The 12,398-nt window shown below is 43.4% G+C and overlaps 1 protein-coding gene across 1 annotated transcript in view; it reads right to left on the reverse strand.

The window, feature by feature from the left end:
• Positions 1–12,398, reverse strand: part of LOC130197915 (sodium channel protein type 4 subunit alpha-like) — a 40,550-nt gene that overhangs the window by 16,483 nt on the left and 11,669 nt on the right. Inside the window, exons 3-14 of the mRNA XM_056420896.1 lie at positions 11,631–11,751; positions 10,407–10,494; positions 9,178–9,306; positions 8,414–8,505; positions 8,074–8,316; positions 7,389–7,452; positions 3,127–3,268; positions 2,597–2,794; positions 2,325–2,507; positions 1,852–2,226; positions 1,616–1,745; positions 511–749 (exon numbers count right to left, since the gene is read on the reverse strand). Of these exons, the coding sequence (XP_056276871.1) occupies positions 511–749; positions 1,616–1,745; positions 1,852–2,226; positions 2,325–2,507; positions 2,597–2,794; positions 3,127–3,268; positions 7,389–7,452; positions 8,074–8,316; positions 8,414–8,505; positions 9,178–9,306; positions 10,407–10,494; positions 11,631–11,751 (2,004 nt within the window). The remainder of the gene's footprint in view (positions 1–510; positions 750–1,615; positions 1,746–1,851; positions 2,227–2,324; positions 2,508–2,596; positions 2,795–3,126; positions 3,269–7,388; positions 7,453–8,073; positions 8,317–8,413; positions 8,506–9,177; positions 9,307–10,406; positions 10,495–11,630; positions 11,752–12,398) is intronic.

Here is a 12,398-nt window from a genome sequence, read left to right on the forward strand (position 1 = left end):
CAGAGTGAATATTGGACTTTCAGGTGAGCTCCACATTCCTGCTCATGTTGCTCTGCTTTGCTGGACAAGCAGTGAAGAGAATAAATAAGTAAGTTTTACTTCCTTTTTTATCTTCTTTTAACAATGTTTTCAAACTTGAAGACACGAGCAGAGTCTATAATGTGCCAGTAGGGGGAGAGAACAAAATAAAAATGGGTGATTCAATCCCACTCCCTGCTAAAAATACTCCCTCTTTCCGAGGATAATCGCAAAATAGTCTAAAGCAAAAATGCTTGATAAAGGATTACCACAACCGTATTTGACCTCAAGTGCAGCAAAGCAGTTGCTATAAAAAAAAAAACTGTCTGATAGAGGAAGACATTATCTGAATGACGGTTGTCGTCTCTTTCTTTTAACTTTTTTTCCCCAGGGAAGCTTTCAGCCCTGTCCACAGCCAACCCGACAGCACTTAGGAGAAAGTGTCTCGCATGCTGGCGGCCTGCCCACCCCTATCTTTAAAAAGGCCCTTACCAGATTGCCCACTGAAAGCATGGTGTTGAACTCCTCAGTCATGGGATAGTGCTCCAGGGCCATGAAGAGCGTGTTCAGCACAATGCATATGGTGATACCCAGATCCAAGAAAGGATCCATCACCATGTACTTCACCCACTCCTTCATCTTCAGCCACCAGGGGCAACAGTCCCATATCAGGTACTTCTTGGCGAATGTGTACCAGCAGGGATGGCACTTCTGCCTCGACACCTCCAGCTCTGCAAAGAGACATCCAGGTGAACTATTCATCTGCAGGTCTTTCCCTAAACCCCACCCTCCCCCTTCGAGAGGTAAAACCAAAGCTAACAGTAGCTTGGTTTAGCATAAATGGTGGAGACTAGCATAAACAGCTCGCGTGGCTCTAATCACCTGGTCCCCGGATAATAAACAATCATCCCACCAAATTTCATGCGATTCGGTTCAATACTTTTTGAGTTCTGCGAAAGATTTTGACCTGTTCATGACCTTTGACCTTGACCTTTGACCCGATCGATCCCAAAATCTAATCAACTGGTGAATAATAAACAATCATCCCACCAAATTTCATGCGATTCGGTTCAATACTTTTTGAGTTCTGTGAAAGATTTTGACCTGTTCATGACCTTTGACCTTGACCTTTGACCCGATCGATCCCAAAATCTCATCAACTGGTCCCCGGATAATAAACAATCATCCCACCAAATTTCATGCGATTCGGTTCAATACTTTTTGAGTTTTGCGAATAACACGCATACAAATAAATAAATAAATAACTAAATAAATACACGGCGATCAAAACATAACCTTCCTGCATTTTCAATGCGAAATAAATCTGTTAAATATGTGCTTAAAGAGTACAATAACAGCCATTTAAACAATTCAATAAACATATTCATTCATTAGATTTAGAGGTGGATTTTGTTACTTTAGACAGAGCCAGGCTCCCTGTTTCCAGTATTTGTGCTAAACTAAGCTAACCAGCTGAAAGTTAGAGCTTCAAGTGTACCGACAGAGAGCAGTATTGACCATCTCTTCTCATTTTCAACAAGAATAGCAAAGAAGCATATTTCCCCATAATAAATGTCTAATGACTCAAAGGACTCACCCCCCATGGCATCGCTGAAGAAGCCGACGGAGCTCAGCCCTCTTTTCCTTTGCACCGGAGGGGGCTCCGTCGCTGTCGGGGAGGGCTGCTGGAAAAGTCTGTTCACGGTGTCCTCCAGGCTGGCGGGCCTCTGGGAGACAGACAACAGCCCAAGAAAAAACACAAGACGTTGGTTTAATTTCAGCTATTAATGAAGATCTTTCTTTTCCAACGACACCCGGGCCTGTGTCACTCACCGTGTCTTCCCTGACCCTCTCCATGCTGTGAGCGGGCAGCGAGGCGGGAGTGAGCCGGCCCAGGATGGTGATCTCGTTCTGATCTAGGGAGATGTTGAGCCGGCCATTGATGTCGAGGCTGGGGGTGAAGACTTGGGAGCAGTGGCTCTGCACGCTGCCCTTCCTCTTCTTCCAGGGCGCCGCTATCGAACCGGCGCGACTCCTGAAGGCGTCCCCGTGCGCGCTGCACTCGTCGTCCCCGAAGTCGGCCTCCGAGTTGTTGCGCACACGGAAAGCGCTGAAGACGCTGACCTGGCTCCCTCTCCTCGTGCTGCTGAGGGGGTGAGCGGAGAGCGTGGCCAGCAGAGGGCGGACGGGAAGGGGAGGCAGAGACGGCTACGAAAACACAGGAGACACATTGGTTTCCGACGGCTTCTCAGGAGAACGACGGCGGCTGGGAGAAATGTTCAGAGTATGGGCGTTGGGTGATGTACCATTGGGTCATCCAGTGGGTCAAACTTCTCTTCAGCAGCTTCCGTCGCGGTTTCCTCTGACAACGCCCGATGCGATCTTCTCCTCCTGCTCCGACGTATGCTGCCCGTCTTCAGACAGAATGGAGACAGCTCTGGAGACAACACTGAGTCTGTGTCCAGGGCCTGTTGTCTTTTCGCTGCCAACTTCCCACAGAAAGGAGGCATGTTACAGGAGATCACCTTTTTAGAATATGGATATGAAAATGCTCGCTGGCCGCTGGCGTTGAACCTACTCTCTGCTCTCGGCGGAGGTGCTCGACGGCCAGCTGAAACTCCCTCTCCTTCTGCCAGGCCTCAGCGATGGTCGCCTGATTCTGCTCCTCGTAGGCCATGGCCACGACGGCCAGGATGAGGTTGACCAGGTAGAAGGAGCCCAGGAAGATGACCAGCACAAAGAAAATCATGTAGGTCTTCCCTGCCGAGCGCAGCGTCTGAGGGAGCGGACATGAAGTCAGTTCAATCACATTTGCATGTGAAAGGAGAAATCTGGCCTTGGGTTAGTCGTCTTTTTGTAGTTTTGGCATCATTGTTTGCTTATGGACGACATTTCACTCAATTCATTGCTGATATTTGAGGACTCACTCACTCTCATATCCATAACAATACACTGTATTATAACGCAGCATGTTTATCATGCATCATAGACAGTGTTAACCAATCAATATTTGAAATTTGATTCAAAGCTATTGTATTCTACGCTGTCCATGTGGATTCAAAATTCACGGCAAACCAACACAGAATATGCGTAGATTAAAAATGGCACCTGGTGGAACAGTTTTTCCCAGTAGTCTTGCGTCATGAGTCGGAAGAGGGACAGGAAAGCCCAGCCGAAGGTATCAAAACTGGTGTAGCCATAGTTTGGGTTCCTCCCTATTTTTAGGCAGTCAAATCCATCTGGACACTTCCTGCAATGCACAAACGGTTGAAAGGCAGAAAGACTGATGATTATGGGACAACAGTAATAAACAAAGGCGGTGCACAATCAAACCGGTGGCAGCTGTGGTAGCGTGCAGGCTGCTTCACCAGAGTTAAAAACATCTCCAGTATCTTGGTTCACGTCGCCCGGTGACCTTTGACTCCTCAGGGGAGAGTGCCGGATGACTCGGTAAGTACACACATTGCTATCAACACCATTATTTTAACTGAAGAGGGCACTTGAAATTCGTTCCAGGCAGCAGCACTAAAATACACCGCAGCAGAAGGGATTACGCATGAGCCAGATGGATATCAGATTGCAGTTAAAAAAATGTTTCCATGCATTCATCTCTGATCTTCATTGTCAGGCAGCATAGTGGCATTACAGCACATATTTAAGTCCAGCTGCTGAAAACAAGCTGGTCTGCCGTGTCAATCTGAGTGCAGAATAATTTCGTAATGGCTGGGAAACAGCTGGGCGGCAGAGCGCCGCTGTGAGGACAGCTGTAGGTCTCACCGGCCGGCCAGATAAGTACGGATGCTCACTAATATCAGAGGAGGCTGCGTGAGGCCGGCGACATCTTCCTGTCGGGTCGCTCCCTCCCCTCTGCTGCCCTCCAATCGGCTCGCCTCTTTTACTCAATACGTTTTTTCATATTTCAACACATTAACTATATCCTGTTGTTTTGAGAACACGTCACGTTGGTGTCCGACCTTCTTTTTTGTATTTATTCTTTTTTTCTTCTTCCTCTTCCTGATGTGTTCACTGTATGGTAGATGAGTTGATTAATTGAAGAATATTAATGAGCATCTATTTCCCGAAAGGGTCATTCATTTCAGAAACAGTTTGCTGCTTCTCTTTCCTGTAAATTGGAAAAGCAATGAAATGGGATGTGGTCTATCTGCATTTTCTGGCATTTTCTGGATACACTTTACATTTTTAATCTGGAAAATAATCTGCAGATTATTCGTCAATGAAAATAACCATGGAAACTCTATTTACTCTAATGTAATCAATGGCTGCATGGAAAGTATGAAATCAGTCCGAATTTGATTGAAAATAGAAAAAAACAATAGTGAAGGAATTAATAACTTCCAATTTATTCTGTGTTTTATTTGTTCAGAATGTCTTGTTGGATAAAAACTAGCATTACTTTTGCCTATCTGATCCACACGGCAAGCCAACGCCGTCACTTGAACATCTGCAAGAATGTGAGGCTCTTGCGATTAGATGCCACAGCTGTAAACAAGGCCTCCATCATGTCTCCGTGGTTTCTAACTGCCCTGGAGACTCTTTACAGTTCATCCAGAGTTTATGAACTCGCTGTGGGATCAACTCTGCCCCCACACACACAGGCAATACCAGAATATGTAGTCATACCATTGTTCTTCCTTTACTGTGTATAGAGCCTATAGTGTACTACTTTGTACTCATTAGAAATACTCTGGACGTCAGTGTATTTACTCAGGAGCGATACGTATTGCATTTTTTTATCCTTCAACCATTGTTTTTAATTCCTATTTGTTTAACCCTTGTGTTGCCTTCGGGTCATTTTGAGCCGATTCAATTTTGACCCGATTCAATGTTTAATGTCGGTGTTCTTTCGGGAGTCAACAAACAAACATAAAGTACCTCACACTTAAACTTGGAAAACAATATTAATTCTAATAATTTTCTGGAGATTTTAATAGCTGGGGTCATATTGACCTCAAGGGTAAAATATGTTAGTAAATATAAAGGTAACATGAGGGTTAAACATTGAATTGGGTCATATTGACCCGAAGGCGACAGGAGGGTGAAACATTGAATCGGGTCAAAATGACCCGAAGGCAACACAAGGGTTAATATGAAAGTCGGCTGACTCTTACAACTTGTTTTTACGTTGACGTTTTTGCTCCGTCATGCAGTTAACGGGCAAAGTGAGTGAAAAATGACCGCATTACATCATACCTTTAATGAGACATTGAAAATGCAGATTCAATGTTCACCGTGATGGATTACACAACTGAGGCAAATTGCAAGAGTGTGTTACTTGATTTCAGACTGAAGAGAAATGGAAGGAAATCAATGGATTCCAGGAACGCGAGAGAATCTAAATAATCATTTGACAGACATTTGTAAAATAATCAGTATACAATTTTACAGTATTTATAACGAGCACTCTTGAGAGTGGACCATCGACAACAGAGGAACATCTGTCCATCCCAGCAAAGTGTTTCCCTCTCCGGTGGGCGGGGCTGAGGAGGTGGTGTCTCTGCCCAAAGTCATAATCCGTGATGCATCCTGGCTTTAAGACGCGAGGAGATAAGCGTCGGCCTGATGGCTACAGGAAGCACCATGAGAAACAGATGGGAACTTTGAAGCAAATTATTCATCACAAACTTGTTCACCATCAAGGCTGAAAATATCATTTAACTATGCGTACATGTACGTGTGTGTGTGTGCCTGCTCACTTGTGTATGTGTGTGTCATCATAACGTATCCAAAACTTCAATTTGGAAAACTACTCAGGGATTACTTGTTAGAATACACGCAAAAGATGAAGCATCCTCGATGTTTTACGTCCTCCGTCCTGACCTGCTTAATGTCTTGCCCGTCTCCACGGCCAGACTCAGGAAGTCACGGGATTCAAAAGGCCGGCGATCCTCAGACACACATATAAGCTACTCTGCGGTTAGTCTGACCTGTAACTTGGTGAGTGGGTCAAAGGGTTTTTCTCTTTCTGTCTTTGATTTAACATCTAACTCACCGCAGTGACATTTGAAAAAATGGGGGGAAAGACATATTCTTAGTGACGACAAAGCCAAGTTATTATTAAAGGGATATCAAATAAATAATCCCCCCGTTTCTCTTATTGACCGCACCTGCTAGACATAGAGAAAAAAAGATTACAAGAGAATGAGACTGGGTATTAACAGTGAGAGCTGATCTTTAGGTAAACTGTGGGACAGCTGGAGCGGTCATATTGGTGCTATTCTGATCTTACTGAACTACTATTTATGGACGTTTAGTGACATCATTTCCCTCTGAAGTATCCTCTTTTCGCCCTGATAAGATTAAGCTCCTGTGTTTGTGGAGGAGAGGTTACAGAGTGAGATTAAAGCTAGAGGGACTCTGATGCCCATAATAAATATATATCCAAGATAAATGCGTGAATTCAGAAACTGTAATATAAACTGTTTTGCCTTGTACTTAACACTAGACAACAATAAATAAGTTATCTGTGTGTTGACCATGATTTGGTTTCTTTATATTTTTTCTTGTCAAGCAAATGGAGCCGTTATTGTTATTTGAGCAAATCGAGAGAGAAAATATTTGGTGCCTGCTCACATTAGTTGAAGCTGCAGTATTTCAGAGTCACACAGATGGGTATTTAGTTCACTATAACCCTTGAACTGGGCCTGGCACGGGCAACAACTGAGTTATCCTGTTGTGCTTGTTTCAAAAGCATTTGGATTTAAAGGATTATTCAGTGCGTCGGCTGAGTAGCAATATTTGTAAGGTTTCACACCGTGCCTTTGATCGGGGACAAAGTCCACAGATAAAATGTCGTACACGCACGTCGACATTCACTCTGACGTTACAGACTGAATGGGAACTGTCTCAGCTCCATCACAAGGGCTCACACGTCTTTGGACAAGCGTCTCCTCCTAAACAAAAACAAAATATCAATCCGAAGTGATCAGGCCCGCTCCGGTTGACCTCATTATGTCATAGAGCTTTTGACATGATGACATCTCCAAAGATCCCCCCCTAGCCCCCTCCATTCCCCCCTCCCTCTCGCTCTCCAGCTGGCAACGCCATGTTTCTCTGGAAAGGGTTCCAGTGGAGCCGGGGTGATTATCCACCACATGTCGTCTTGTGTACAGCCTCTCTCACGCTACACCACTCCCTCTGATGGGATCACTGCTCCATGCATTGCACCCGTAGGTCACAGGGTGAAACGTGAGGCCTGAGGCACGTCACCCATTGCTGTCTTTTCCAGTTCCGCAAGCTATACTGGATCCAATCATACACATGACATGCATCAATAGATGCTAAATATTCTGATATTATCTAATAGCTTGCAGATGATTAACAAGCAGTAAGCAGGACGAACGCTCACTTACCCTGCGTCACTTCCATATCCGCATATTAAGGCATCCTTTGCTCCTTCCACTTTGTAGAAATTATCTAAGAAAAGTGGAAAAAGAAGTTGAAGAATGTATTTTGTCTGACTTCAGAGACCCCACTGACTGACTCTGTCACCCCCAGGACTACCTCCTCTTCTTCCTCCTTCCTCTCTCCTCCTTCTTCCCCCTCTTTCCTCTTCCTTCTCCTCCTCCTTCTTCTTCTTCTTCTTCTTCTTCTTCTTCCTACTCCTCCTCCCTCCTCCTTCTTCTTCCCTCCTGGAGGCCTCCTCCACACACATCACTTTAACATGCACTTTTAACTTAAACACACGTCACATGTAACATACACTTTAACTTAAACACACATGTCTCTTGAAACACACACCTAAACACACACCTAAACACTTTAACGTTCTTTGTTTATCTTTATCTTATTTGTTTATCTTTATTTATCTTTATCTTATCTTATACTTAAGTTAATACACACTTTGCACTGTTGCTGTTGCGTTGATTGTTGTTTGTCATGTCAAATGTTGCACCTTTCGCCAAAAAAAATTCCTCGTTTGTGTAAACATTCCTGGCAATAAACGGATTCTGATTCGGATTCACTGAATGCTGACGACATCGTATTCACTTCACGTGAATATGCATCTCACGTTTTTTTTTTTTTTTGGGGGCTGACCTTCGCTGGTGAGGAAGTCCACCCTGGAGCTCCAAGTTCTGTTGTTGCAGATGAACGACGCGTTGGGGCTGAGGGAGGAGTTGACGCAGTGCGCCAAGCTGCGGATGCACTTTTGCCGCAGCAGGCCCATGAAGAGCTGCAGGCCGATGAGGGCGAACACGCTGAGGCAGAAGACGGTCAGGATCATCACGTCCGCCAGCTTCCTCATCGACTGGATCAAAGCGCCGACGATGGTCTTCAGACCTCGACGGAGGAGAGAGGAGAGAGGAGACAGCACGTCAATCGTTTGGTAACACGGGGACACATCCGGTTTTCAGTTGACGCGACGCGGCGTCCTTACCAGGGATGACTGAGATGGTTTTCAGCGCTCGCAGCACTCTGAAGGTTCTCAACGCCGAGACGTTTCCAAGGTCTACAAATTCTGTCACGTATCTGGAATTTGATATCAAGGGGATTTATGAACGATCTGGTGATGTGTATGATCGTCGGGGATAATAATTCATTTTCAGACACACTTAACGGTTTGTGTATCATCGTCTTTATGGTTAGATTTCAATCAAATAACATCGGGAGAACCGGAATTAATCCAAAAAACTAAAATAAACGCTGATGGTTTACGTGCTGTAAAGGGATTTTGTCTCGCTGTTTTCAAACAAAGCAAAAGTCCTATCAGGATGATTGGTCTCAGACAAATGCTGCACCAATTCATGGAGAGGTCACCTGTCTAATCGGCCACCTGCATCACGGGACTCATTGCACACGGATCTATGACCTCAACAATAGGCTTATCGTCATGGTGTTTCAAATCACTGCTCAGGATGACTGAGGAATTACTGAAAAGACATGGGCGTAAGAAAAATATATAATGTATACAAACAATATGTATTTTTTTTATCTTCACATTGCCACGGTTAGCACAAAAAGACAGAATGTGAACTATGAATTAAGGTTGAGCTTTTTAATGAGATGTTCATGCACAATGTAGACCTGTGTCAGTAAGTGAAATATGTAAATTATGAATATATACATATATACTGTATATATATATACAGTATATAATGAATACATATGAATGAATGAAATGTGAAGGACACGGTTACTCACGCCATGACAATGACGCTGAAGTCCAGCCAGTTCCATGGATCTCTCAAGAAGGTGAACGGCATTATACAGAATCCTCTTGCTAATATCTTTATCGCCGACTCAAAAGTGTAAATGCCAGTGAAAGTATACCTGAAAGAAAGTCATGGAGGGAAAAGTAAATGCACTTAGCTCCGAATCAAGTGTTGCTCAAGAGTTGCAACTCAAAACGCATTTGAGCATTAAAATAAAGCACAATCGGCATCAACTGGATGATGCTGGATGATTTAATGTTATGGTAACTTTAAATATGGAGGCGTGATGTCACTGACGGAGTGTGTGGAGATCGGTAACATCCTGCTGCCTAGACACATGTTATTGCAGGCTATATTCAGACCTGTAGGCCTACAATATTTCGGAAGACAAAGCTTGTGCATAATAATGTAATTCTACGGACACGGTGAAGACTTTCCAGCCGTCGGTTCATTCATATTCCAATTTGCTCCGTACTTGTAAACTGTTTTACTCCAGGCAGCAACTATGAAGTTACGGTCAGCCGCCGTTAGCTTAGATTAGCACGAAGACTGGAAAGGGCGAAACAGCTAGCTTGAGACTGTCTGAACAAAGTCTTCAGACCAAAAGGTCTAAATCTCACATGCTACAGTATATCTTGAAGGAAAACAATGTGTGTAAAGTGAATAAACAACCACTCGAGGTTTTAAAACAACGTTGCTGAAGTCTATTTTTGAAAGTTAGCCGTTTCCCCGTTTTCGTTAAGCTAACGTTGAGCTAAATTCATCCGCTACTAGCTGTAGCTTCACATTTAATGTATATAAAAGAGTTGAGTTGATATTCTCGTCTAACTCCTGGCAACAAAAGAAACTGCTAATAAAAATGAATACAGATGCAACAGGAGATGAACAAATTAAATCAATGAAGATGACGTGAGCATGCTGCGTGCTAAATGTGACGCACCGATGACGACGACTCTGCCACATCTTACACATCATGCGCATCACAATATTTCTGCAGAATTTTTCAGTCGACACCACATGCTTTCTTCTTTTTTTACATGCTTTGGGGGCGTCGGGACTGCAGTATATATACCACTAGCATCATATACTTACATGTTCATGATTCCTCAATCATCACTGACAAAAACAACAAATCCCAACAAAGCTCCACATTAGAAAACATGACCAGGGTTTCAAAAACACACACGGTTTTAGCTTCAGTGCTACATGTGTACTTACTCCAGGTACTTTGCCCATGGTGCCGGATCAGACATGGCCATGAAGCAACAGTTGGTCAGGATGGTGAACATTATGAACAAGCTGAACAATGTGGAACAGAGGTTAAGGAGAGTGAGCTGTGAAATAGTCACTGACAGTAAAATAAGCTTTTTCTGACAAGCCAAGAATGTATCACACAATGTTTCTTAAAATCCTATGAAATATACCCATAAGGATAAACCATCACAGTGTGTGACAACGGTATTAGAACTACAGTTTATGCAGATTATGGAAAGTGAAAGTAAATTCCATTGAGCATGAAATCAGAGGAGCCGTATCATTCGCTCTTCTGGATGAATGAAGCAACATGGCAACAATAATCATGATAATAACAATATCATGAGAATAATCGTCTGAGGAGTAACCAGTTTCTCTCAATAACCTAAGTAATCTAAATAAATGTGGATTACATGCAACAAACATGAAGTCCAGATGCAGTTCAGAACATGCTGTCAGTTGCACTTGTGAATTAACAATCAATAACGATGAAAATGTGTTATTTAAAATATGATTTGATCAATAGATGATTTGCCATCAACAACAGAGAGGAGCTCCAGAGGAACATGTGAAGTACAAATCGGCTGAGAACGAATAGGCAGCCGTCACATGATGTGAAATCTCCTTGCTCTTATTTCATTTCAGAGATTAAAAGAGGGATATGAGGGGATTTGTATCGCAGGGCCAGAGAGGACCATTACAAAGCTGTTTCTAAAATGGGACGATGGAAAAATCCAATAGAAACCTTTAGCGGGGAATCAGTAAGTATTATAAATTGGTTTATGTGCCAGTGTGATATGCAAGATGTGTCGTCTCTCTTTACAGCATTACATTATCATTTTGGTGGAAACTTTTCACAGTGGTTTGTTCCCCGCAGTCTGATCTTCATGTTACCATATAAGTGGAGACGCTGACATTAGCACTTTTACTTTAACGTGGAGCCCTTTTTGGAGTGAAAAAGCCAATTTGTCACCTATCACCTCATCCTGATTACTAACTATTAATATCTCCGTATATGACTTCTATTACCGCTATCTTTTTTTAAAAGCCAATAAGGGTGTTTTGCCCACCAGAACTTTATCACAAATGTCATTCATATCAAACTAATTAAAGTGACGGGTAACAAGGTCTGAGAGAAAATAACTCGTCTGGATCCATCAAACAGGAAGAGATCGGGAGAAAAAGGATATGAATGGACCAAGATTTTGATGGCGATTGATCTGATGGAGTGTAATGGACTGAATATGTAAACTGCAGACGTGGCACTGAATCTGAAGATGGCCTTCCCTTTGTTAAGTACCATAAAAGTCTGCAAAGAAAGCAGAAAGAAAACAGAAATCAGCAGTGAGAAAGATCTCATTTTCCAAATATCATTGCTCAATGGACAAAACAAGTCATCAGGATGTAAATACATTATCCCCAAACAAGTTTCCACATCATGTCCAGGCTCCCTTTTCTCCAGTGATGCAGAGAAACGCAGCTCTGCGTTTTTCTTTCCCCTGCAGCCGATGATCACACACGCCGCCGCGTTGAGATCCACCGTCCGTGTTCCCTTTCCCAACAAGCACTGCAGGTGCACACGCAGCCACCAGGGCCGGTTGAGTTCATGGAGCCAACTCCATAGCGGGTGCAGAACCTCTCCCCAACAGATGTGGCATTTATTTAAATATTTTCTCCATCTTTGGATAATCCTCCCAGCCAGCGTCGCATCACATGCCAAAAATAAAGAGACCCTGAGAATGGCTACCACGTCCTTTTATCATCTCGCCTCCGTTACCGGACACATCAGAGCTCGCTCCTCTTTATTTATGCGTCCACACAAGATTCAACGTGTAGCATATAAATAGCGGAATCATGGACGATAATCAAATGCCAATGCAAATGCAAAGGCAAAAAATCTTTGCCGACCCTTTGACAGTCTTCTGAGATGGAGTCATGGCCGTGCATATTCAAAGA

The sequence above is a fragment of the Pseudoliparis swirei genome, chromosome 8, assembly GCF_029220125.1.
Source record: "Pseudoliparis swirei isolate HS2019 ecotype Mariana Trench chromosome 8, NWPU_hadal_v1, whole genome shotgun sequence".
Classification (NCBI taxonomy): domain Eukaryota; kingdom Metazoa; phylum Chordata; class Actinopteri; order Perciformes; family Liparidae; genus Pseudoliparis; species Pseudoliparis swirei.